Source organism: Malania oleifera, chromosome 10 (assembly GCF_029873635.1).
Source record: "Malania oleifera isolate guangnan ecotype guangnan chromosome 10, ASM2987363v1, whole genome shotgun sequence".
Taxonomy (NCBI): domain Eukaryota; kingdom Viridiplantae; phylum Streptophyta; class Magnoliopsida; order Santalales; family Ximeniaceae; genus Malania; species Malania oleifera.
Genome location: NC_080426.1, coordinates 76,195,511 through 76,222,234, shown reverse-complemented (window position 1 = coordinate 76,222,234; position 26,724 = coordinate 76,195,511). Strand labels below are relative to the sequence as shown.

At 36.3% G+C, this 26,724-nt stretch overlaps 1 protein-coding gene across 10 annotated transcripts in view; it reads right to left on the bottom strand.

Moving 5' to 3' along the window:
* Positions 1–25,895, bottom strand: part of LOC131165792 (VIN3-like protein 2) — a 35,917-nt gene extending 10,022 nt beyond the window's left edge. Inside the window, exons 1-6 of one of the 10 annotated variants that reach the window (XM_058123860.1) lie at positions 25,713–25,847; positions 25,490–25,571; positions 24,872–24,945; positions 23,598–24,273; positions 22,581–22,671; positions 1,543–1,637 (exon numbers count right to left, since the gene is read on the bottom strand). In XM_058123860.1, coding sequence (XP_057979843.1) covers positions 1,543–1,637; positions 22,581–22,671; positions 23,598–24,235 — 824 coding nt within the window. In that variant the 5' untranslated portion in view covers positions 24,236–24,273; positions 24,872–24,945; positions 25,490–25,571; positions 25,713–25,847. Of the gene's footprint in view, positions 1–1,542; positions 1,638–22,580; positions 22,672–23,597; positions 24,274–24,871; positions 24,946–25,489; positions 25,588–25,712 lie in introns of all 10 variants that reach the window. The other 9 variants (XM_058123862.1, XM_058123861.1, XM_058123856.1 and 6 more) reach the window with 9 other exon arrangements.
* Between the last annotated feature and the right edge of the window lie 829 nt (positions 25,896–26,724).

The window sequence follows — 26,724 nt, the reverse complement described above, 5'->3', positions numbered from 1 at the left end:
AGATTAAGACTAGAAACGAGGATTTCAAAAAAAATCAACTTGGTTTTATGTCTAGAAGATCAACAACAGAAGCTATTATCTTTTAAGAAGTTTTAACGGAAAAATTTAAGGAAAAGAAAAGGAACTTGCATATGATTTTTATTGACCTAGAAAAAGCATATGATAGAGTACCTAGAAAGTTCTTTGGTGGGTCTTAGAAAAGAAGAGGATATGCAATAGATATACTGAGACCATTAAGGATACGTATGATAGAGTAGTGACTAGCGTTGGGACAATAAGAGGGAAATCTAGATATTTTCCAATCACAATAGTGCATCAAGGTTCTACTTGAGTCCTTATCTTTAACTTTAGTGATTGATGAATTTACTAGGAATATTCAAAATGAGATCCCTTGGTGCATGTTGTTTGTAGATGATGTTGTGTTGATTGATGATAGTAGGAGCGGAGTGAAATGTAAGTTAAAACTTTGGAAAATCGCATTAGAATCCAAAGATTTTAGAATAAGTAGGAATAAGAGAAAATATATAAAATGTAATTTCAATAATGTAAGGAGTAGTAGTGGAGAGAAGATTAAACTTGATAATCAAGAAATGAATAGTACTAATAGATTTAAATATCTAGAATCTATTATGCAAGCGGAAGGGAAAATTAAAAAAGATGTATATAGAATTAAAATTGGTTGGGTGAAATGGAGGAGTGCATCAAGTGTTTTGTGTGATCATAGAATACCATCAAAATTTAAAATAATAATAATAATAAAATATGAGAGCTATAAAACCAGTTATGCTTTATAGTTCAGAATGTTGGGCAACTAAGAAACAATAGGTACAAAAAGTAAAAGTTGCTAAAATATGAATTTTAAGGTGGATGGGTGATATAACAATAAATTATAAAATAAGAAACAAGCATATACACAATACTTTAAGCATGACACTGGTCGAAGATAAGATAAGGGAGGGGCGGCTTTAGATGATTTGGCTATTTAAAACGTAGCCCTAGTAGAGCACCTGCAAGGAGGAGTTCGTTATTATTTCTAGCATGAAAAGGGTAGGGGTAGGCCTAAAATAACTTGCAATCAGGTAGGGAGGAAGGATTTAATAGCCCTTAATCTAATAAAGAAAAACGCTCTTGATCAAGTGAATTGGTGAAAAAGGATTCATGTAGCAGACCCCACCTAGTGGGACTTAAAAAAATATAGCAATTTATTTTCATATAAGGTTCGTATATATATGCAGCTCAACCTCCTATAAGAGGGGATAAACATCTCCAAACCACTATTTGAAATTTGAAAATTCTTGTGCAAAATGTTTTTGGTAAAACATTTTTAATCCCTTTTCCAATAAGTGACCAAAGATTACTTAAAAACAAATATTTATTAAAAGTAAAAACTGATAATAAGTGCTTATTTATAAGTGGTACGAAACAACAGCTTAGTGATCCAACAATCACTTTAAGAATTGTGAAGCTGCTATGCAATACCCAGTGCACAGTGCTCCCATGCCATACTAGAGTTTGGGAAGGGCATGATGCACACAACCTTACCTCCACAATTGGAGAGGCTGTTTCCATGACTTGAACCGGACCTCCTGCTTTGAGCACACTCTTACAATTGAGTCAAAGCCCGCCCTCTGGTGAAGCTGCTATCATATAAAATAAAAATTACTACTTAAATCACGTTAGCTTTTCATATATACACTGAACTAATTCATTCATTAAGACCAACAACATTAGCCACAAGTTAGGTCACGACGGCTTGCTACATACCAGCAAGATCAAGCTATTGCATACCAAGATACAAGCATGCACACACACACACACACACATGCTCCACACCAAAAATAGTATAGAAAATTATAGTGTTTTGAAAACTAGACTGGACCGGCGGTTAAACCGGTTAAACTGGGAACCAAAGTCCTATTCGATCTGGTTCTCTATCAATTTTCTATAGCAGTCAAACCTGGAAAAAACTGCACAAACTGGACAACCTGGCTGAGCTAGATAAAGACTGAGTTAGGTGTTTGGTGACTTTTTACCAAATCAAGACAGCTTAGCTGAAAAATTTTACTAATCCATCTTGGAGAGAGAGAGAGAGAAGTAGCAAAGATCATTCTTCTTGGCCCAAAGAGATTCTAAACTTCAAGGCTTCAAGGAGACATCTTCCTCTATGTGACATTTTTGCTGCAACTTGTGGTGGGATGAGACATTTGTGGCTAAAGTTTTCACTATATCAGGGAAGGGGGAGAGAAGGAGAAACGGAGATGCTTTGATAAACAGTGAAGGGGAGGGGGAAGGACATTCTTGCTACAACACGGATGTCATGGAGATGAATAATGTGAAGGGGGAAGCAAATTAAGTGGAGGGGTGGTTTGCAGCCTTGCACACCACCCAAGATAAGACTAAAATATGAACATATTATTATATTATATAAATAATATTATAATAGGATTTGATATTTTTTAGATCAGTGAAGAGAAATTATATAAAATGAGGCATCAAGGGGATGCTACCCAAGTACAAAGAAACAACGAGGAAGAAACACCCCTTAGAAAATCAAGGATTACAGAGGGGTCCCCTTCAACTAGCTCAGAATGCCAACTAGAGATCATAACAATCCAATGGTCCATGAGAACCTGAGTTGTTAATTACCACACAAATATCATGTCAGGATAAAACATCAAGTCTATTCCCCACATGGAAATAGATGAAAGAGAAGAAATTCTCCCATCCCCTTCTAATATATCTCCAAACACCTGTATCATAAGGTTCCTTTGAAACTTTGGAGGTCCAACCATAATGATAGAAACCATACTTGACAACAATGACATCCATCCAAAGGTGATTTTTCTCAGTCATGAATCTCCAAAGTCATTTCGCCGAAAGGGCCTTATTAAAGATAATAAGGGATTCCTTAGGTGTTGTTTCGTGTAAATTTTTCTTTGATTTTTTCGGTTTGTTCCAATCAATTCTTTCCACTCTACAAAGCAATCTAGAAGGCCAAAATGCCCCATATATCAAATCATTTCTTTGGTTGGTTGTGCTTAATAGAATAAATACTAATGACTTGCTGCAGATGAGGAGACCTTTAAAGGCTCTACCCACTGATATATGTATTCTTTATTTTGATTGTTCAGAATTTGTTTCTCATCTTTTCTTGCATTGTGATTTTGCATGGAAGGTTTGGGATAAGTTGTTTAATTATTTTGGATAAAGATAGGTTTGTCCAACAATAATGGAGCAATCCTTGGCAATATCTTTTGTGGGGTTTGGGAGGAAGGTGTTGCTTTATGGAATTGTGTTTTATTGCAGTGCTATAGGGCTCGTGGAAGGAACGCAATCTACATATTTTTTCAGGGTAGAAGATTCCATATTGGTTAGTGTGGGAGGGAGTGCTTTTTTATGGCTTCTTTGTGGTGTGTGAGCAATAAAAATTTTAAGGAAGTGTGTTTGACAGATGTTCAGTGGGATTGGAAGTCCCTTCTAAGGGTGTGCTGATTTGAGTTTGCTGTACTATTGGCCACTGTACTAGGGATAGGAAAATAGGGATGAAGTAAACCGGAAATTTGGACAAAGAACTTCAAATGAGAGAGAGTTGGCCACCTTTTGCCAAAAAGTTCCTTTTCTCCAACCAATGAGTTTCTTTTCAAACCTGCCAACAATGGGATCCAATATACCCTTGTCCTTAAACTTTGCTCCCAAAGGGAGATTGGGATAGGTGATAGGGAAGGCACCATGTTTACGGCCAAGGATACCTTCATTTTAGGATCAAGATTGCCAATCCCCAATGGAATGATTTCACTTTTGCACTGATTCACTTTCAAGCTTGGAATCGCCTCAAAACCAAGGAGGATTCATCTAAAGACTAATAATTTGTCATCTGCAAAAAGGATGAATGAGATTTCCATAGAATCATTGTTCTTTCCAATGCTCAGACCTTTTAGAAGGCCACCTTCATTTGCACTAGTTATCATGAGACCCAGCACTTCCATGACCATGATAAATAGAAGCAGGGAAATGGCCTTAGACCACGAGATGATATGAAGAAATCCATAGGACAGCCATTAACCACAACTGAAAAACATGGTGTTGATATACATTGTCAGATCCAAGATTCCCAAAACCCATCCTTCTAAGAATGTACAGCAGAAAACTCCAGTCAACGCCCAGCTTGCATATTGCTCCTCTTTTCCCATCCTTAATGTAGGCATCAACAACTTCATTGGCTATCAAAACAGCATCCATGATTTGCCTACTCGCAATGAAGGCATGCTGGTGCATACCAACAAATACCAAGATTGCAAGTTAGAGCCTAGTTGTCAGGATTTTGTATAAGCTGCCAGCCAAGCTAATGGACCATATCTTTGATATGGCAAGCCCCTGGTTTCTTAGGAACCAAGGAGATAAAGGTTGAGTTGATACTAGACACAAAATTAACGGTTCTATGAAAATCTTCAAAAACCCCAATGATGTCTGGCTTGAGAAAATCCCAGCACCTTTTGACGAAAGCCATATTAAAGCCATCCAAACCGGGTGATTTATCCTCATTGCAACTCTTAAGGACTCGAATGATTTCCTCTTCCTCAAAAGGTCTCTCAAGCCACTCGGCTGTGGAGAGGCTCAGGTTTTTGAAAATAATACCATCAACTGTTGTTCTCCAAGACTCTAGTTCCGTGTACTAGGTTTTAAAATAGTTGCAAATGGGACTCTTGATTTCCTCCCCTCCTCATCCACCAACATCTCTTCCTCCACTTCTTCTCTTGTTATCACATTAAATCCATGGTGCTCCTTAGCTGCAAGATGGAAGAAACTGGTTGTGAAAGTTGACTGTGAAAGTAAAGGTAGTGAAAGACTGGTACTTCAATGCCTGGTGGTTAATAACCAGAAGACCAAAGCCCAGAAGCAGGGCAAAATTTTTAAATAATTGGACAGTTGAACCAGTCAAACTGGGAACCGGATAGCTGTCCAGTTCACTTGCAATCCGGGTTTTATAACATTGGAAAATTATGAGTTACAGACCAATTACCTACAGCTCCCAAGAGAGAACACCTAAGGTGATGATGCAGGCAACTATTCCCTAGGAACCTCCTGAAATTTTTATTGTCACTAATGAGCAATATCTTACAACACACACTAAAGAAGCTATGCTTTTATTGATCTGCATGGATGGGATATTTCTATGCATGCATCTCCAATTAAAGTATGCTAGTGGCAAACGTTATTAACTGTAAACAAATGAAAAATACTTTACAGTTAATATAACAATGAGATATTGTGCACTCAGTTTAAATTAGGAGATATTTCAAAGTTGAAGAAAATTTCAGGCAATAAAACACTTTACAATTGTTGTTTATAGGACATAAGTTTCATGGAAAAGATGTTTGATTGTATGCATATCTTACAACAACATATAAAGTAAATGATAAAATGATAATTAACACCATGAACCTTTATAGAAAAAAAACATGTACGTGTTGTGATTATATCACAAGTCACAGAACTCCAGCACAAACAGAAGACAAACATGCCAATTCTAGATACACCTAAAAGTGTTTTTTACTTTGTGGGGTAAAAGACATTCCCTACAATGATATTCCTAGAAATTCTATTCTTGAGAATTTGGCTCACAATGTAAGACAGGAATGTACCAAAAGACGCCCATGTCGATGTTTGGTTTAACATAAAATTCTAGCAACATTTCAACATATCCTTGACAAATGTATGGAACAATATATGAATGACCATATATTCAGCATCAAAACTTACTACAAATAAGAATCAAAAGAAAGAAATAATACTATATTATAGGAGCATTAATGTCCAACTACCAAAACAAAAAGGACAATTTAGTCCTAGAAATAAAATGCCCAGGAGAATGGGATTTCCAAGAAAGATGCCCATGGAAGCAGTATGGGATTGAGATTCAAATGTTTTGAGAGAATTGTTCATTCATTGTGAATAATGAGTGAGTGTGTGTGCGTGCGTGCATGCGTGCAAGAGATGCTCGTAGCATGTACTCATCTGTTTCCTTTTTAGATAAAATATCTTCATCCTATTTTTAAATTTTCATTCTGAACATGCCCTCTCTTTCAGGGACCATAGAACATAATTCAAACAATTAAATCATTATAGACGTTTTAATGACACACTTTTGCAAGGATGCAAACTAAAAATGATGAGTGAATTTTGGGAAGCACTGCTACTGACATGAGACATGGATATGACATGATACAGAAATGATGATATGGGAATTTCGAAAAAATGAGGATATGACACAGCAGGGATACATTAACTAATTAATGATGACAAATATTTCGGTAATTTTGATTTTAAATGAAATATAAGCACCATTATGCAAAATTATCATTTACACATTCTACTAACTACACTTATAGAATCATCAACTACATTCATATTAGAGTTTTGTTCCAACAATAAATAAATAAATAACAACTCAAGGGCATGGCTGATGCATCAAGAAATTTTAAAAACAAAAAAAAACAAAAAAACAGAAAAAAGATTTTAACAGAGTGACAAATTGGTGATAGCTCTGGAACAGAGGAGGAAAATTCTAGAGTTTTAATTCAATGTTGTTCACATAACATAACTTTTTATTAGTTAAAAGTGAGGAATCATGACATATTAAGCTTATTAATATCCTTATTAATTTACTCCACAATAGAAAATCTCTCCTGCATTTAGAAACACCATGGCGTTCCCTCCAAAATATACAATTGCCATTGCAAATCTTTCATCAATATATCTACTCAGGTATACCCCTAACATTCCTCATTTTAGAGTATGTACCATACCACAATCCCATTCCTGTTCCACAAACCAGAATGTTCCACGTTCTAGGTAGCATTGGTCCAACCACTCCCATGTCAAAAAACCTCTTGATTTTCAGTCTCTCAACCCACGCTCATTTTTTTTCTACTTTTTTTCCTTCTTTTTTTTTTTGTTTGCATTTTGTTAAAAGAATTAGAGTGGGGCAACAAAATGATGCATTGGGTGCAATAAATGTCCTAAATGTGTCCTTGCCATTTCAAGAAGTGTCGTGAAGTGTCTCAGCCATGTCCAAAAACAAAAATTAATAAGTTAATTTCCGACACATGTCGAGGAGTGATGGGCAGCTGTCCATATCCAACATGTGTCAAATGTAGACACTTATGGTTTCTATAAGTGTCCATGTGAATCAAAATAGTAAATATTTGCAAAATGAATTTAGAGATACTCAGTGAACCATGAGCACTTTAACTCCAAGATCTTAGCAATTAATATGCTGAATGCTCACTTCAGTGCTAAATGCATGCAGGCACAGTGCACATACTTGCATTAGATGCTCCAACTAAACATAACTTAGCCTCCATTTGGGAGCACTTAAAAAAGGGTTCTTATATAACTTATCACTTAAAATAAGCACTTTTACCCAAAAATTTTAAAAAAAAAAAAAAGTGTTGTTTGGCTTGTATTATAACAAGTACTTATTGCAAAAAGTGCTCTTCTAGAACCCCTTTTTTGATAACTTTTTAAGTGAATTTTGGGAAGCACTTATAAGTGATAACCAACATCCCCAGCAACAACCCCCCCCCCCCCCCCCCCAAAGCTTATTTATTGCAATACTCACCTTCATAATCTCATTGACTACGTAGCTTCAAACACACTGTTAAAAAGCAAGCAGTGACTCAAACAGAAATCTTCTTATAACTTCAAGAGGTATTTCAAGTCAGTAGTCAATATTAAGTTGTATTCAGTAGTCGGTATAAATTATATTTCAAAACGGTAGTCAGTACTAAGTTGCTTGTCAAGTCAGTAGACAATGTTAAGTTGTATTTCAAGCATAGTGCAGTGTGCCACAAATCATTGAGTCATTTTAACATATCTAACTCGTAATTTCTTTTCCTAGTTTCTTGACTTGAGCATCATCATATAGACAACCCCAAATAAATCCACATATCATCTATAATGAAAAATGGATGATCAGTTTTCAGAACAGTAGAATCAAGGTACCTCCTCACAACTGCAAAGTCATCAATTATTTGTGTCGGCTTACAAACTAACCTACAAGGCACAAGCAGCTGGAAGCTCAGCCCAAAATTTTGAATTGGGCTCACTCATACTTGCTTGTCAAGGTTAATGAACTAGACTCTCACAGCTGGATTATATACCTGAATAGGATTAATATGCATGATATGCTTCAGATTAGAAGGCCGTGCTCTCAGCCCTGACATGTGCTTAATGTTTGGACCAATGAAACAAATGCTCACCCCTTTCTGCACTGTACGATGGCATCACACCTTGGGATTCTCTCTTCACTTATATGGGTGAAGCTTGGGTGGTGCCTCGAAATGTAGGAGACTTCTTGCTTGTGAAGCATGGCACGGAGTGGTGTTTTTGGTTTCGTTATGGGCCCATTCTTTCAGGGTCTTTTGGGGTCTATGGCTGTCCAATATTCAAAGTGGTTGAAGGGCAGCTCTTTTGTGATTTTTCTGGTCATAGTTTTTTGTATCTTGAGGACATATTCTCCTCTTCCATAGTTCCATTGTACATTATTTTGGTTCTTCATACAATTCCCTTAACCAAAAAAACAAAAAAGAACTAGAACTCAAGGCTGTTCTGAAAGGTTGCTTATTAAACAAGCCAAGTCCCATATTGCCTGTAATAGATGAACTGGTAACGGTAAAAAACTCTTTCAATTTTTTTTCTGATTAACATATGGGAATTTTATGTTTATATTATGTCCCACTTTTTTTTCATGAACTTGTTATTATCTACTATATATAATTTCTGAACCAGGGAGGTGATCCTTGCTTTACACGTTTCAGGGACATATTGGGTATTTTCCAATTTCCTGCTCTCTTCCCTCCCCGGAATCTGACACATGATTTTGTTTTATATTTTTTGCCCTTGTGAACCTGCAGTGGACAGCCATTAACTTTGGTTTTTCCTTCTTTTATGTTTTTTTTGCACTCTCTCTCTGTCACTGTTAGTATGTTTACCTTCTTTTTTTAAAAAAAAAAAACTATTTTCCCACCAAAAATTTTTATTAGCCAATGTATAATACAATATATATATATATATATATATAAACATATATATTTAATATATAAATGCATATGAAGTTAATATGCCTCTAACCTTACATTTCTTGTAAGATTAATTTTCAATATGAAATCTTATTTAATTAGTTATTATTTATTCTTTTTCTTCATAATTTATTAGGGCTAATACAAAATATTTTAGTTACAGTATTAAAATATAAATTTTCATATTTTCAATAAGGAAAATTTGTGTTGGCCAATTTCTAGGCATGCACAATATGGTCAAGCAACGAGTAAAAAAATAAAAGTTAAAGGATACGATGTAGGTGTTATGATTTAAAATACTAATACAATCTTTAAATTATAATAACTTATATCTCATAGCTATTAAAACAACATTTTTGAATATTAAGTGTTGAAATTATCAACCTTGCTTATTAAAATAGATTCTATATTATCATAAAATAATATATTTAATTTAGAATTTACAGAAACTTTCTTTGCATCTTCTTTGATTAAAACAACATTTTTTTAAATGAATTTTCCAATTATCTAATTAATTTGTTAGATAATTTTTATATTATTATTGAATTACATATTTAATTTGTTGAATCTTAGAGATGCATATTGTTCTTAAAATAATATATATTGACCATATACCAAAAAAAATAGCTAAATTGTAGCACAGCTCATTGATATCAAAATTATAAGTATAACTTAATAAATAAAAAATTCAAGACCATGAAATTACCGTAGGCATCATTTTCAAAATTCAACCTTTTAACCCATTGTGACATGATTTTAACATGAAAATTTACTTTATTTACTGAAAAAATTGTCTACATAACACAAGTAATTTTTAATTACAATACATTTGATGATGATACATATTAGTGATATATTATATTTGTTCAAGAATATTTTAATCAAATGTGTACAATTAATTTTTTATCCCAAATTTTATATTTGAAATGCTCATTCAAAATTAGTATGTTGCATATTTGCATTTAATTTTTTTAAATTAATTTCACATTTAAATTGCCCTCCACAAAGCGCAGGCCTTTTTACTTCTGATCATTCTTTTTGCATTTAGCTTTAATTTTATTTTATTTGTACAAAGGTTCCATTTTCCAAACTTAGCAAGCATATAAGCTCATTAAGTAATTCATGAGCATGAGAAGTTCGCATCAAGCCAAGCTCAAGCTCAGTTTAAGATTCACACTTTAAAGAAATCTCAATCTGGGCTCAAACACATCTAAATTTTAAGTTGATCCAAGATTAAGCGATGCAAATCTCAACTCAGCTCAGTCCATTTGCAGTAGCAACATCACACTCTATATGTGAGACCAACTGAACTAGAAATTAGTGCATAGATCATACATCAAAAAAATTGACTTACTAGCAAATAAACAGTGGCTTATAATAGAAGACCTAGGTTTGTTTCTTTTGAGATTTTAGCTATTAAGGAGTCAAATTACCTAAAATGCAAGAAAACAACATAGACAAATCTAGCCCCATCATACTCCCAGCATAATGCGCAATTCTTCTCTTCACACAATTGTCTACTTATCTGAAAGAACCCCACCCCCACCCCCAATCCCAATGATGTAATTCCTCAATCAAATCCATTTTCTTTCTCACACCAAGTGCAAAAAGCACTTCTACACACAGAAAGCTTCATGGAAGCCTAGAGTCTCACTATGATCACTTTCTTCCTGATAGCGGTCCAGGCCTCCATGCTAAGATTCTGACCGTGGATAAATCATGGATAACATCATCAGAGAAGGTAAATACCAATCGATGTGTTATATGCAAGGAAATGGGGAGTCTTTAGATGATTTGCTTGCTACAGGTTGGGCATTCTTCACATTCTTAATCTCTTTAGGGTTCAGTAGATAATGCCACAGTTGGCAAGGTAGATTTTTGCTAGCTGGTAGGCAAGCTGAAAGAGGTTGTCTAGGAAGGAGATGTTGATCTCTTTCTGTCTTCCATGGGGAGTTTGATAAAAGAGAACGAATATGTTTTGAGAATGTTGGTGCCCTTGTTTTCATAATTTAAATTTTTCTGATAATGTTAAGCATCAGTACATATTCAATGTTATTGTCAAATACTCTGCACACTAAGCTTTGTAGGGGTTCTTTTTCGCCTTCTATAATTAGGTAGATACCCCTTTGGCACTTAATCTAAAAGGCACAAAGAAATTAAATATCTAAATTGTTATCTCCTAAAACACCTCCATTCTTAACTGTTCTAGGTTCCTCAAGAACACCTCAAGAACATCCACCAATAAACAACAATAAACCAAGCCTGAAGTCCCAGTAGGTGGTGTCCATAACATGAATCCTTTTTCACCAATTTAGGCGATCATGGGCAATTTCCTTGGCTATTAAATCTTCACTCACTATCTCATTCCAAATTATTTTAGGCCTACTTCTACCTCTTCTACTACCCCTAACAGTAACTAGCTCACTCCTCCTCACTGGTGAACTATTTGGCCTAGATGCCTGAACCATCTATAGCACTATCTTTTAAATTTGTCTACAAGATTCCTACCCCATTCTTATATTATTCTTTTCCAATGTACCAAAGTTTGAATCATAATTTTTCAATTTCTCTAATTTTCTCCCTCGTGTACTAAAGTTTGAATCCTGGTTTTTTAATTTCCCTAACTTTCTCCCCTACCAACTTACTTTCTAGCAAATCATTGTGTCCACTATCTCCATACTTTTACCCATAAGCAAATTACATTAATTTTTCTTCTAATCATTGTGTCCACTATCTCCATACTTTTACCCGCAAGTGTACCTATATTCCAAGTTGCTAATCAAACCTCAGTCTCTTGAACGAACTTCTTTACCCATCCACGTCTGAATGATGTGGGAAGCCTCACATATTTGACACCATAACATGCGCCCACATGGTGTGTTGCTTCGAGGCAACGACCTAGCCCACCCTCTCCCACTGTTGCTACACCATGTGCGGTGTAGCAACACGTGCTTGTTGGAGATGCCCCAACAAATAACCGATAAGGATTTCATATCATAGAGATCTAACAAGGTTTATGCTGGCTGTCAGCAACCTAAAGAAACCCCCTCCTTTAACAGCGCTCGGGACAGGCTGTGTGTGAAAAGATTCAGGGCATTGAGTGCATCACAGGCAAAGTCAAGAACATCCAGCAATATTTGACTAAAATAGTCACAAAGGTGACTATTGCCCAAGAAAATATCTTCACAAACTCTATCAATAAAAGGCAACAAAAAATTCATGGCAAAATCCTGACAAGAAGTTGTTGATGACTTTAAACAAAGCAGTTCAAGTCTCTTGAAATATTTTGTCACTACCATGAGTCCAAATGATGCAAGAAACTCCAAAGTCCAAAGTGATGTTTCCATATACTAACAAAGGTTGTAACCTCAGAAAGAAAGAGACATGATAAACACCTTCTCAGCATATGACGCATGACGCAACCCAACTATACTCTCTCTTAACAATATCTTGTCCTCAAAGATCTTTAGAGTATGAACTCTATTGTATAATTTCACACTAAAATCCCATTGATGTCACTAAGTCATAATAAATTTATTCCATTGGTTGCTAATAAAATACCAGCACTCACAAGTTTAAACTGTTGCCCAATTTTTGAGAACCACGTGCTACATTGCAACCAAACCAAACTGCCTGACCTAAATCTTGTCCTGATATAAGAATGGTATCTTTCTTAATATTTTAATAACCAAAGCTTTCTCCAGTGTGATCACCAAATTGTTGCAAGATTACTAACTCCAAAACAACTTTTTCATGCTTTCTCCAAAAATGATTAGTGTCCATTATCAAGCTTATTTTGGTTACACAATTCAAACATTGCCCAGATTATGATGCAGTGCTGTTGCACCAGAGATGCAAAGTTAATACTCTTAGTTGCTAATATTTATTGGTTGTTGTTATCTAGCTATTAGTGTTAGGGTTTGACCAAAGTGCCTCATTTCCTAAGTCCAGCTTTATTTCCAGAGTTTATTAATAAGGGTTATTTGAGTTAGGAGAAGTTAGAAACAGCTAAAGTCAAGAGTAATTTTTTTGATAATAGAAGACAACTTTCATTAAAAGAATAAGAACATACAGCTAGGAGAATAAGACATCTCCTTAACAAGTCTGGAAAATCCAGATAAAAAATTACAAAGAAACACCTAAAGATGAAAAAACAAGAGAGAGAAAAACCAGCACGAACTAACACTCCAACACAAGGCCAATCACGCTGAATATCAGAAAAGCTCGCCCACCTAAAAATCCCTTGTTCCACACACCAAAGAGAAGCCAAAGAATGTTTCTTTTCCCAAAACAGCAACTGAGATTTCTTCCCTAGGAAAATGCATGCATTATGCTCCATCCACAACCCCCAAAAGGCAGCGAAAAAAGCACATTTTCAAAGTGCTGCCCTTTCTTTTTTCCTGCCAAAGCCAGCAAAAGACACCGAGAGAAAACTCCTTCACTGTCTTGTAACTCACCCAACATTTGTTGCCTAAAATACCAAATTACTTATTCCAAACCCTCCAAGCATAGTCACAATGAATGAACGAATAAATGTGATGATGATGACTCTGAACAATTAAAGCAGAGAACACATATGTCTGGAGGTATAGCCTTCAAGGATCTCCTAACCTGCAGCAAGTTATTGGTATTAATTCTATCAAGCGCAACCAACCAGACAAAAGCATCAATTTTAAAGAGGACTTTGGCCTTCCAAATGGAAATATAGAGAGGAAAAGATAAATTAGACTATTCAAAAATTCACAAAGATTTGCACGAGTAAACCCCCTAAGGATCCAAAAACCAAGACAACCTATCCTCTAACGAAAAACGACAGTTATTCAACAAGACTAGTAAAGAGGATACCTTTACCATCTCCCTATCGTTTAACAATCTATGAAAGTGGAGATCCCAAGAAGGCAAAGGACCACCTGGATCTACAAGGAAAAAAGAAAATGGACCAATCCTGCCCTGAGTTCTAGCAAAAAAGGTGTGGAAAAGAGGTGGACAAAACCACATTCCTCAACCAAGGATCTTTCCAAAAATGGACATTACTCGCTCTTCCCTCCAGGAATTTAATATAGGGAATGAAGAGGGGATAACTCTAAGAGATAGCTTTCCACAAACTCTCCAAAGAACATCCAAATCTCAAATTAGTATCCAACCCATTCTCGTCTAATCCATACTTTTAACAACCAAATGCCACAGGGAAGAATGTCTAGTGGAAAACCCCAAAGCCATTTAATCAAAAGAACTGTGTTTTTAGATACCAAATTTCCAATACCCAAACCACCCCTTGTTTAGACCTACCCACCACTCCCCAACTTACCAAATGATCCCTAAAACCTCCTAACCCCGACCAAAAGAAATCCCTCATTATCTTCTCAATCTTATTAGCAACCCCGACTGGAATCTTGAAAATTAAAAGAAAATATAAAGGAATACTAGAAAAACAGGCCTACATAAGCGTAATTTTACCACCAAGAGGAAAAAAGAGCACCTTTCCACCCACCCAATCTCTTAGAAACCCTTTCCACAACCAGATCCAAAAGCTAGCAGATCTAGGGTCACCCCTCAAAGGAACCCCAAGATAAGACAGCGGCCAATCCAAAACACTACACCTCACCTCCGTAGATAGTTCCCAAACACTCTCAACAGACATATTGACAGCCGCGATACCACTCTTTCCCTCATTAATCTTAAGCCAAAAAACCATCTCGAAACCATGAAGGAGAGCCAAATATTCTTAAAGGATGATTTATGGTCCTTCAGAAAAAAGATAGTATCATAAGCAAACTGAAGGTGCAAGACACTGACCCCCCTCTCCCCACCTGCAAACCTTTCACTAAACCTCTAACCATTGCCCTATCCACCATCCTACTCAAGGCCTTTTATTAGTAAGTTCCAATAAAGCCCCCAGGCAGCGTATTTTTTTGTCCGCGTTCCCAAAGGCACCCCTCTCTTTCAAGAGGATTCGCGGCATGTCAAGCCCTGGTAAGGTTCTTCGCTTTGCATCAAATTAAACCACATGCTCCACCGCTTGTGCGGGCCCCCGTCAATTCCTTTGAATTTCATCCTTGCGAACGTACTCCCCTACTCAAAGTATCAACAACTAAAACATACAAAAACAAGAAAAGAGGGTCATCTTGCCCAATCCCTCACATAGCCTCAAACCATGATTTAGACTCGCCATTCACTAAAGCCGAGTAGCTCACATTATGCAAACAGCTTCTAATCCAACACATCCATCTCCCTCCAAACCCCTTTCTCACAGATACTTATCCAGGAACTTCCAATTCACTCTATCATAAGTGTTGGCCTTACAAGGCTTAAAATCTTGTATTGATGCTAACAAACAAGTGGAACTTAACATATTCGGTTAAGTGATGATTTCAGGGCTTACATATGTGAAAGCAAAGTCAAAGTGCTCACAAAGATCAAATGAAGCTTAAAGAATTAAAAGCATGATTTTAAAGATGATATGTTAAAGCTTGAAGTCAAGATGGACCAAAGAAGCAAAGCAAGAGAGCCAAAGAAAAGCAAAGTGCTCAAAGCAAAACAAGCATGAAGACTTGAGCGTTTCAAAATGTCAAATGTCCTAGAAGTCTTTATGTAAGTGCTTCATATTTTAAATATCTTTTTGAAATATTGTTGAAGCTCTTTCGGGGATATTTATGAACTTAGAGACCTATTTTAAAACCCTGGAAAATGTTTTATGAAAGATCAAAGCAAGAGAGCAAAACTAATTTTGATAAAATAAAAATGAAAAACCAGAAAAATGACTGGTCAGCCAACTGACCAGATTACACTGGGTTTACTCAGCCGACTAACAAAAACATTAGAGTGGATAAACTGCCCAGCCGACGAACAGTTTGCACTAAAATCAGTCAGCTGACTGACGATGTCCAACCGACTAACAACTTTTGAACGTGGTCAAGCCAACCGACTAACAATTTACTAAATTTAATTTCAGCCAGACAAAAGGGTCGCAGCTGCCTGTCTAGCCGACTGACCCTATGAAAATCATTACCCAGTCGCCTGTCTAGCCGATTGACTCCACGGGATTTCAAATTTTTGAACTTAACGAGAAAATTCTAAAAACTAGTTTTTCAAATGTGAACGTTATAAAAATTTGGAGGACACTCCAAGTAACTTGGGGAACAAGGAAACTAATCCTAAAATGCCTATAAATACTCATTTAATCCCAAGAATTCAATAACCAAGCAATTACATAGCAAACTTGCATTCAAATTCTCAATCTCTCTCAAAGTTCTCTATTGCTCATACTCTTGCTGGGGGAAATCATTTGAATTGCTACTGAAACATTAACATACGGTTCTCATACTGAGTTTTCTCAATCACTAAAGAACCCTTGGTGAATTCTACACTTGAGCTTCAATTCTATTTCATATTGGTAATTAATTTCTTGAAATACATAGTGCTAAAATTGTACTAACTTGCTCTTTGTGAGAGTATACTTGTACGCAAATTGTATCTTGTATTTCTTGTAGTTCTTTGACGCTCCAAGGAGTTTGGAGCGTTGGCTAAGCGAGGGGATATCACTTAGAGAGGCGGGCTCTAGCCTAGTAAAGGAGTGACCAAGTGAGGGGATATCGCTTGGAGAGGCGGGCTCTAGCCTACTAAAAGAGTGTGTAAACGGTGTTGTTCCGCCCGACAAAGGAACTGGTTTTAGTGAATCATTTGGTGGTTTGCTAAAGGCGAGGACATAGGCTGGTATAAGCCGAACCTCGTAAAAGTCGTGCTCTCACTCTCTCTTTCCCTTGCTCTTTATTTTCAGCACATATAAATTGCGTGGATGATTTAATTTCTTAATCATATATACTACGTAAATTTGGAAATTAAGTAAACTTAAAGTCTAATTTTGATTTGGGTTGCGGAAACCGAAAGGAAGTACGTTGGTTAAACCATACTTTGCGGAAACCATAAGGGAGTACGTTAATTGGTTAACACCCAAAGACAAATTAACTAAGAGTTTATTTGAATTCTGAATTTTGGGAAGAATGTGAATGTTTTGTTGAAAATCATTTTGAGAAAGCTAATTCATTATCAAAGGGATTGCATTAATCACAAGGCTTGAATCAAATTCATATCCACGGGACTTATACAAACAAACAACTATCTTAAGTTCTTACATTACTAAAGTGTTGTATATTTTAATCTTGGTTTGGTTGTTTGCTTTCAAATTGTTTGGTTGATTGATTACTTGAATGATTGAATGTTTGTGTGGTTGTGGATTAAATAAAGAAATAAGTTTTTGTTGAAAGTTTGAAGAATCAACAAACAAGTTAAAGAATTAAAAGAGGTTAAGGATTCTTAATAAGGATTCTTCAAAAGAATTAGAAGAAAATTTTTAAATCAAATTCACCCCCCCCCCCTCTTGGGACTATACCTTATCTTTCAATAAGCTTTCTAAAAATCCAATTTAAAGATGATTCCCTCCTCCTTCCTTCTCCAAATATTCTCCACAACCTCATTAGCAACCAGAATGGAATATACAATTTGCCTACCCCCCCCCCCCAACAAATGCACTCTGAGCCTTAGAAATAGTCCCATCAAGCACTGTACTCATCCTACTAGCTAACACTTTAGAGATGATTTTATAAACACTAGAGACTAAGTTAATAGTTCTAAAGTCCAAAATCTTAATGCATTTATTCTTCTTCAGCACTAGAGTAATGAAAGTGGAATTATTACTCTTGCTTAAAATCCCATTTCCATGAAATTTACTAAAGACTTAAGCAAATCATCCTTAACCACCTTGCAACAATCTTGGAAGAAAGCCATATTAAAACCGTTAGGTCCTAGCTGTATCCCTCTCCAACCCAACTGTGGCCCTCACTTCCCTTCCTCAAAAGGTCTCTCCAACCAAACCACCTCCTCACCGGATAAAGGATCCCACGCTAATCCTTCAACCATAGGTCTGCTATCATGCTCCTCAAAATACAAATTAAAATAAAATTAAGTAATTTCACAAGCAATTTGACTCTAATTGGATATAATTAAAACCCCCCCCCCCCCCAATCCACTTCCAACTCCCTAATCAAATTCTTCCTCTAGCTATCCTATGAAAAAATCTAAAGCTACAATCATCATCTCTGATCCATCTACCTACAACTTCTCATTTCCTTGAAAAATCACCTTCTCCAATTCATTCTTCAAAAATACTCTTCTCATCTCTTCCTCCCCCGATAGAATATTATCTTCTTCCTTCCTATCTAACTCAACCAACTCTCTGAAGATACTAGCCTCTCTAAACCTTAACTCTCTGAACACCTCCCTATTCCAATCTTTCAACTTCTCTTTTAACCTTTTTAGTTTTTTTTCAAGAATCTAAAGCCTTCCCAACCCCTCTCCACGTCCTCATTCCAAGCATTCCTGACTAAGGGTTGAAAGGAATCATGATCCAACCACGTATTTTCAAACCTAAAAGGAGTAGGTCCCTAGGCAACCTTCCTCAATTCCAACAAGATGGGAAAGTGGTCAAAAGCAGGCCTAGGTAAAATAGATTGAGAGAGACTAGGGAACTTGTTCTTCCACTCCATACAAAAAGAGGAATCTATCAAGCCTACTCACCATGCTCTAGCCCCACCTACCGACCACATAAAATTAGCATTATCAAGAGGAAATTCTCTCAAACCACACTCCCTAACAAAGGCGTCAAAACTCAACATAGTAGTAATAACCCTATCACCTCCTTTCCTCTCTCGAGGAACCCTCACCGCATTAAAATCACCTCCCACAATCCAATTAGGAGCACAAAATCCATACATATAAGTGATATAACCAAGTTGATCCCAAAAAGAGCTCCTAAGGCCCACCAATGATCCTAGCCTCTCATATATACTAAAATAGAAAGAGAGAAAATACCTTCTAGACTATCCACTTTAACAATAGAGCGAGCATCCCACATCACAAAAATACCACCGCTGACCCCCAAGAAGGTACGAAGACCAATCCTTATTGTGTTCTTCCAAATCCCTCTTACACCACCCCCCCCCCCCCCCCAATTCAACATTCCCAAGTTTAGTCTCCTGAATCTAAACCATATCAAGAGAGTATCTAAGAAGGACCTCTTTCATCAACACCCTCTTTCTAAAATCTCCCAACCCTCTAACATTCCAACTGACAATTTTCATAATTTCACTCGCTTACCTCCCGTACCAACTCCCCCCCCCCCCCCCCCCAAATAGTTAATAGAAGAAACCAGATTCTTAAGTTCTTTCGACACCTTTTTTTCGCTCACAAGCTCTAGGGCTCACTAGCAATTTCATCTCAACCCCTACTGGACTAACTAATTTTAAACGTAGGTCCTCAAGGAGTTTATTTGGATCTGCAAAGTCTCTTTCATTACCCCCCCAGGCCAATACCAGAAGCCCTACCCCCAGAAGAACCTTCCCTATGTCATAAAGTGGTAGAAGAAATAACAAATTGAACAGGAAAGGGAGAATACCTTTTCCAAATTTAGAAAAGTTCAAACCGATTATGGGAAATGCTACTTCTTCATCAATACCCCCCCCCCCCCCCCCCCCCCCCGGTTTTACCAAGAAATACCAACAAAGTCCACCATATTAGAGTTAGGCCCAAGGATAAGAGACAAAGACCCCAAATCTTTCAATTATTTCATCTAGTTTAAATTGCTTTTAATATCATTAGTACCCCCTTGCATAGTTTCAGAGAACAAATGAATACACTCTTCCCCATACAGTTGTGTGCTTTGTGTAAGGTTGTCACTCTGCCCCAAAGCTTCCATTCCCTCACCTTCAAAGCTTTCCTTAGTAAGTTAAGCCAAGGCTTCCTCTTCATACAAAGCTAAATCAACTCTCAGTTGTTCCACCAACAATTCCTTCTCAGGTTCACAAAAGCTGCTCAAGTCATCTTCCATATCGAATACCTCATCCTTACCCCTACTCTCAAGAATCTCCGACTCCCTTTCTAATGTCCCACTAGTTGAACCAAAAGAAAGTTGTGGATCAATATCGAGCAGTGCATTCCTCAGATTCTCCTCCATCGTATTCAAATCTTCGAAGTACTATGTCTTTAATACCTCTCCATTCAATTTTCCTTTAGAGTTTTGCCCACCCTCCCTTTCAAACTGTCCCCTCGACTCCAATCCACCAAGTTGACCCATCTAACCACTAGAAAGGATATCTGCCTCATTAAGCCTCATTTTCTTAGAGCTGGAAGGTCTCACGTCCTCCCCCTGAATCAAATATGATACCACGTTAATTTTAACCTAACCCATCTACTAGCAGCCCTTCTCGGCCCGTTATTAAAATGCCCAAGTTTGGTGTTCCCACTACCACCGTGAGGGAATGGGTAACTTCCACAAATTCTCTCTCTTTTTATCGAGTGCTCTTTGACAACTTCAGAGAATGACCGGTTATCCAAGAGCCTCTAAAAAACATTCTGCTTCTCCAAGGCTGCTCCCGGCTAACTACGTGGAGTCACAATCTGCACATCTCATATTGCGGTATCCTTTAAAGTCAATAGACAGCTTCATCAAGGCTTCTAAAAACTTGTGCCACCCTCATTCGGATTCCCTTTCGGGACACAGAGTGCTTGCCTTCGACTGAAGGCCACTTCCCAATACAGATAAACCTACCCCTCTCATTTCTCCAAAGGTAATTATTTTTTCCCTGGGCAAATTTAATGTGCACGTCTGTTATGTATTTATATTAATGTTAGCCCAGATAATGGAGAGAAGTACAGAATTTTCCCTAGCCATTTGATTTTCAATTCTGACTATTCAAAATTTTCCTGAGAACTTGGAAGTGAGGGTTGAGGATTCACCTAGTGGCTCATAAATAGCCTCCATCATTGCATTCGCACACAACAGACTCTCTCTTTACCATTAAATCTCCTTATAATTATCCTTAATTTGTCAATTTGCTAATCTGACAGATTCTACAGTGTCTTTCCTCCACATACTGCATCAAATCTGACAGATTTTACACTGCATTTCCACCACACACGCTGCATCAAATTGGTATCAGAGCAGTTCCTTGGCTTTGTTTGTTTTGCTTGTTTGCTGCTTCATTTGGGGTTTGTAAACTTCCATTGCCTTTCACATATCCGGGTTTGGGTTATTCCACATCTGTTTTTGAAAGAAGTCGATTGGTTTTGTTTCTTGGGTCTGCTTTCTGGTATTTTATTCAAGCGACTGCTTTCTGGTATTTTATTCAAGCGACAAGCGTTAGATATGGCTGCCCATCCATATGCCAAACATAAATTATTCTACATGTTAAGGAAACCCTTAGTTATTGCTACTAGAAGGAAGGCATTGGCTTATAAAATGGCTAGTATAGCAGCAGAGGACAGGTTGTCAAAATTTTCAGATGAAGGATGATTGCCTGCATAATACCTGTTTTAGAACAACATGCATAGAACAAACAAAATTTTGTAATTTAGTAATTAACAATGAAATGTGCAAAAATCTGCTTGTTGAAGTACTGGTGAAAAAATTAAACCTTAAAATGGTGGAAAACCCACAGCTTTATCGCACTCTTTGGTCCAATAAAGTTGAATAAACAGAAGGAAGTCTCATGACAACAAAGTGCGTGGTCAATATTTCAATTCAAATCTCTTACAAAGGGTCTATTTGGCATGATCAAGTACCAAAGGACACATGCTATATTCTAGTCGGTTGCCCTTGGCAAAATGACAAAAAGTGGTGTCCATGATGAGCACACCAATACCTAGTAATTTTATGTCAAGAATGGTGACGAGAAGAAGAAGCTAGTTCTAAAGCCTATGAAGGATGGTGATGTAAGAAAAAAGGAGGAGAAAATGCGAGCCAGTAGTTTTGATAAAACAAACCAACATTCCACTAAAAATGAGACAGTTGTGCTACAACAAAAGCAAGCTGTCTCACTAATGCTGATCCAGTTCCTATGAATAGTTTCCACAAAAATAGGGCTTTCAATGATCAACAAGAAGAAATTGAAGAAGTAGCTAATGCTACCAAAACCAAATCAAGTGCGGACAGAAACTCAGGAAGCGATGAGTTTTGCCTAAGGAGGGAATGATGCAGTGCTGCCGCACAAGTGAAGCACAGTTAATATTTTTAGTTTCTATTATATTTATAGGTTACTATTATCTACTTACCATTATAAGTGTCTAGACAAAGTGTCACATTTCTAAAGGCCAGCTTTATTTTTCAGAGTTCATCAATAAGATTTTTTGAGTCTGGCGAAGTTAAAAACAGCTATAGACAAGAGTAGTCATTTCCCTAGGCACATTTAATTTGCAAGACTGTTATGTATTTCTATTTATGTTAGTTCAGATAATGGACAGTTTCCCTTTCCATTTTCGTCATCAATTATCATCTATTTATTATTTTCCAGAGAACTTGGAAGTGTGGGTTGAGGATTCATCCAGTAGCTGCTTTCACAGCCTCCACCACTGCGTTTCGGCGCGAGAGGATCTCTTTACCACTAAATCACCCTGTAATTATCCCTAATCTGTCTGATTTCTAATCTGACAGTGTCTACAGTGTCTTACCTCCACACACGCCACATCAAATCTGACAGATTCTACAGTGTGCTCCACCATTGCCTGCTGCACCAAATTCCTCATCAATTTCAAGCTTAATCTGCCAATACAAAGTACTTCCAAGGTGATTCCAATGTTCTGTGACAAGATCAACCAATAAAAAAAATTCATTTTACTTATTTTTTTTCTAAATTTTCAATTATGCAAGTCCAATGGATGTGGCAACAAAGCTTCATCTACTAGATTAAGGATATTGTAAAGTTATACTATGGTGGTAGTACCATCAATATTATGGTCCCATTACACGTGGCCAAGAAATGTTATTCCTGTAGCCTTACTGGCTAGTGGCTAGCTAGTATTCCTTGTTGATTGCCAAATACAGGCACTTGATGTCCATCTGCTATGACAAAACACAATTGGTATAACATGGCTGAGAGAACATAGCCACATGACATCCTATTAAAGGTTCTTAAAAGGGTCTAAAAATTATAGTAAGAAAATAATAATAATAATAATAATAATAACTTCTTGAAGGCACTAAAGGAAGTAACATACCACCTAAAATGAGTGAATTGATCAAAGAAACAATAATATTAGGGTCAAACAAGAGGTGCACTTTAGGCAGACAAACATTTCACTCTCCTATATAGGAGAGAGAACCAGAATAATAACATTTAAGTGTGGTATTATGCAACCCCAGCATAATCTCAAACTGAAAAAAATGTACATTTTTTATTTAAAATGTAGGAACCCCTTTTAGACAAAGATTACTCAAAATATTCAATGCTTCCAAAAAATACCCATGATAAACAACAATGAACAAGACCTACAATCAGAGCATTAAAATTAATTGATAGATTTTTAGATGTTTTAATGCACAACTGAGATGCTTGGAACCAAAAAAAAAAAAATTTGATTGGATTATTTAACGCTCAAAATGAACTGCGTCAAAGAACAGCATTGTGTAAATTTGTCAACATCAATAAATAAAACCTAAAAGATAGGAAACATGTACGTAAAGCTTACCCAAGCAAATCATTTACTTTCCCACAAGATACACAATAAAAGCCCCCATCAAGTCCTGAATGCTGCCCATTCTTTGAAATTCCAGATCTTTCATGCTGCAAAGCACATTCAAGATGGCATGACATGCCACATGAATCGCCCTGAAACGGAGGCTCTGAGCTGCAAATTAACCACAAGCTGGGATCCTTGTTGTCATCGTACCGATAACAGATGCAGCATGAACATCTCTTACAAAATGCATCTTCCCGCATTAGGTTAGCTTTACAAGCCGAGTTTTTGCAGTATACAGCATTAGCCAAATCTCCAATGCCACTGCTAATTGAAAGGTTATTTACTGCAACAGGCAGTCGAGAAGGATGATCAGTTTTCCTCTGCCTTTTGGCAGCTTTCTGGCTTGCAGGTGATAACTGTATTTCAAGGTCTGCGGCTGCCCGATGCTCTAGTGATTTTTTCTCAGAAACAATTTTCAGAAGATTTTCTATAATTTTTGACTTTGTCAAGCCAGTATATTTTCTCTCTTTTCCCATCTCTGCACACAGGATCTGTAGGATCTCTTGACGACTCCAAGATTGAAGCATTTCAGGGGCACCATGGGACAACTGTGATAATTCATAAACAAGTTCTCTCTTTTCTTCCATTGTCAATTTACTGCATTTTGATGGATCAAACACAATCCCTGAAACAAGGGTAAAAAACAAAGGCAAAAAAGAAAAAAAGAAAAAAAAAAGGTGCAATATTATTAAACAGTTCTTAACAAACAAATCAATCAGACTGAGATTACAGTTACAACATTTCAAAACAAAAACCTGAAAAGCACAGAACACGCATTCACACACATGCACAAAAGGATTGCAAACAAAATAGTAATAGTACATGGATGAGGAAGAACAAATTTAAAAATGAGTAAGATTTCTTTTTGAACGAAAAATACCCCAAAAAATAAAAATATCAAATCCCCCACATCTCTACTCACATCAAAAAAATTTCATTGACCATAATGTTATGTGCACCAGCAAGATATGGGAAAGGATGAAGGAATTCTGATATATATATATATATATATATATATGTGTGTGTGTGTGTGTGTGTGTGTGTGTGTGTAGTTTGAGATTCTGAAAGGACTAATCAAAAAATTAGAAACTCTACACATACTATTAAACAAATGGTTGACTTGCGTTAATAAAAACAGCCCATCCATATCAATATAGAAAAGGGATTCCGCACAACACTCCCGTAAGATTGGGTAATGGAGCCCATCATGAAAGCTCTCTCACCATTGGATTTCAGAATTGCAGGGTGTCATGCGGGTCCCCGACAAAATTTGACACAATTGCTCCCCAAAACTTTCCTGTCCATCAAAGAATCTAAGCTTGCATCAACACTTAAACAAGTACCTACTACACGTAACAGAGAGAAATAACTAGTAATTGAGATTTGCTATTAGATAAGTGCACCCAACTACCTCAAAACTCATAACAATTTTTACCCGCATACATTTAAATATCAATGTTCAATAAATTTACAAAAATATTGTTGAATTTACCCGCACACATTTAAAAGATAATTCAATGTTCAATAAATTTACCAAAAATATTATTGACTACAATCGTAGGGAATGTAACATCAAAATACCTCTATGCAGACGAGAAATATTTTCATTGATACCCATGAAAAGCCAACAAGTCTAATCAAAACCCAGAAAATCAAATTCATGTACAAGTAAAATCAGGCAGTATCATATGACTGATGTGCAGATCAACAAAAACTTTAGAACGTATTATCAGTAAATCCAACAAAGATTCAAACAAAAAATCAAAACAAATTCTGAATAAGCAAACTAGTATTTAAAAGGGATTAAATCATAGAAATAATGAAAACAAAAAAACCGTTACCATCAAAGGAAGAATCCATTGTCGTTTAATTTCTAACCACTCAGCCCACTACATTGCCACCACAAACCCAATTTTCCAGAACCTGCAAGGAGTAAATCCTGAGCAAATAGAAACAACCCAAATTAAAAAGATTCTACACAAAAACAGGAAAAACAAATAATGAAGCGAGATGATGAGATAGAAGAGAGGGGTAAGGGCATTTGAAAGAGAATGAAAAATAAACCAAGAAGGGTCGGTTGAAATTCTGACACTAGGACCGTGGAATTCCAGGTTGAACGGGTCCTCTTCGTGGGCTTTTCAACACCCCTCAAGCACAGAACGCGAGATTTGGGGGCTGAAAGAGAGGAAGAGAGAGAGAGAGAGGGAAGATATAGAGTCAGCGAAGGGGAAAATAACCAAATAAAAATGCTCCCTAGGGGCAAAAGCGGCTGCATGTCTTCTTTTTTTTTTTTTTTTTTTTTTTCGCCTCCCACTATCCTCACAACATTGATTACTATCTATTTATTTTTATAAAATTCTTAATTTCTAATTTCTAAACTCTACTAAAAAGAAAATTTCCAAATTTAGGAATAATAGGGAGTTAAGAACACCAAGGAAGTTATACAATTTTTTTAATTTTAAAATAAAATTTAATTTATTAAATTACTGGTATACGCATGATTTTTGAATATTTTAATTAAAATAACTTTAAAATAAAATAAAAAAGTATGAATGATTGTTGAATTAAAAAATATTAAAGACTGGCTAGGGATTTTTAATTAATAGTATAAATTTGGCCTAGTATTTTAAATGGCAAAAACATCTCAAAAACATCTACCTACCCAAAACATCCCCTAATCAAATTAAAATACCCTTCAAATCTTACCTATCCTCTCTAAGTTTTTTTAAATTTAAAAAAATAGGTGGCAGTGGAACATACATTTATTACGCCCATGATTAATCACATCCTGAATATGAATCCATGTGATTTTATTTTTATTTTATTTTTACAAAAGAATACTTGGTAGTTTGTAATGAGACAAATTACAAAGTCATGTGACAACTCAAGATAAAATAAATTAATAAATTTTTTTTCTTCCGCTATTAGAAAAGTATTAAATAGGTCATTTCAAGAAATAATTTTTGAACTTTGTGGTAATTTAAAGAAGTTATTAGTCAGTTGTTGATGCAAAATTGACCCAATAGAACTCTAATCCTTACATCAACAATTATCCAACATGTGTCCAGAACATCTA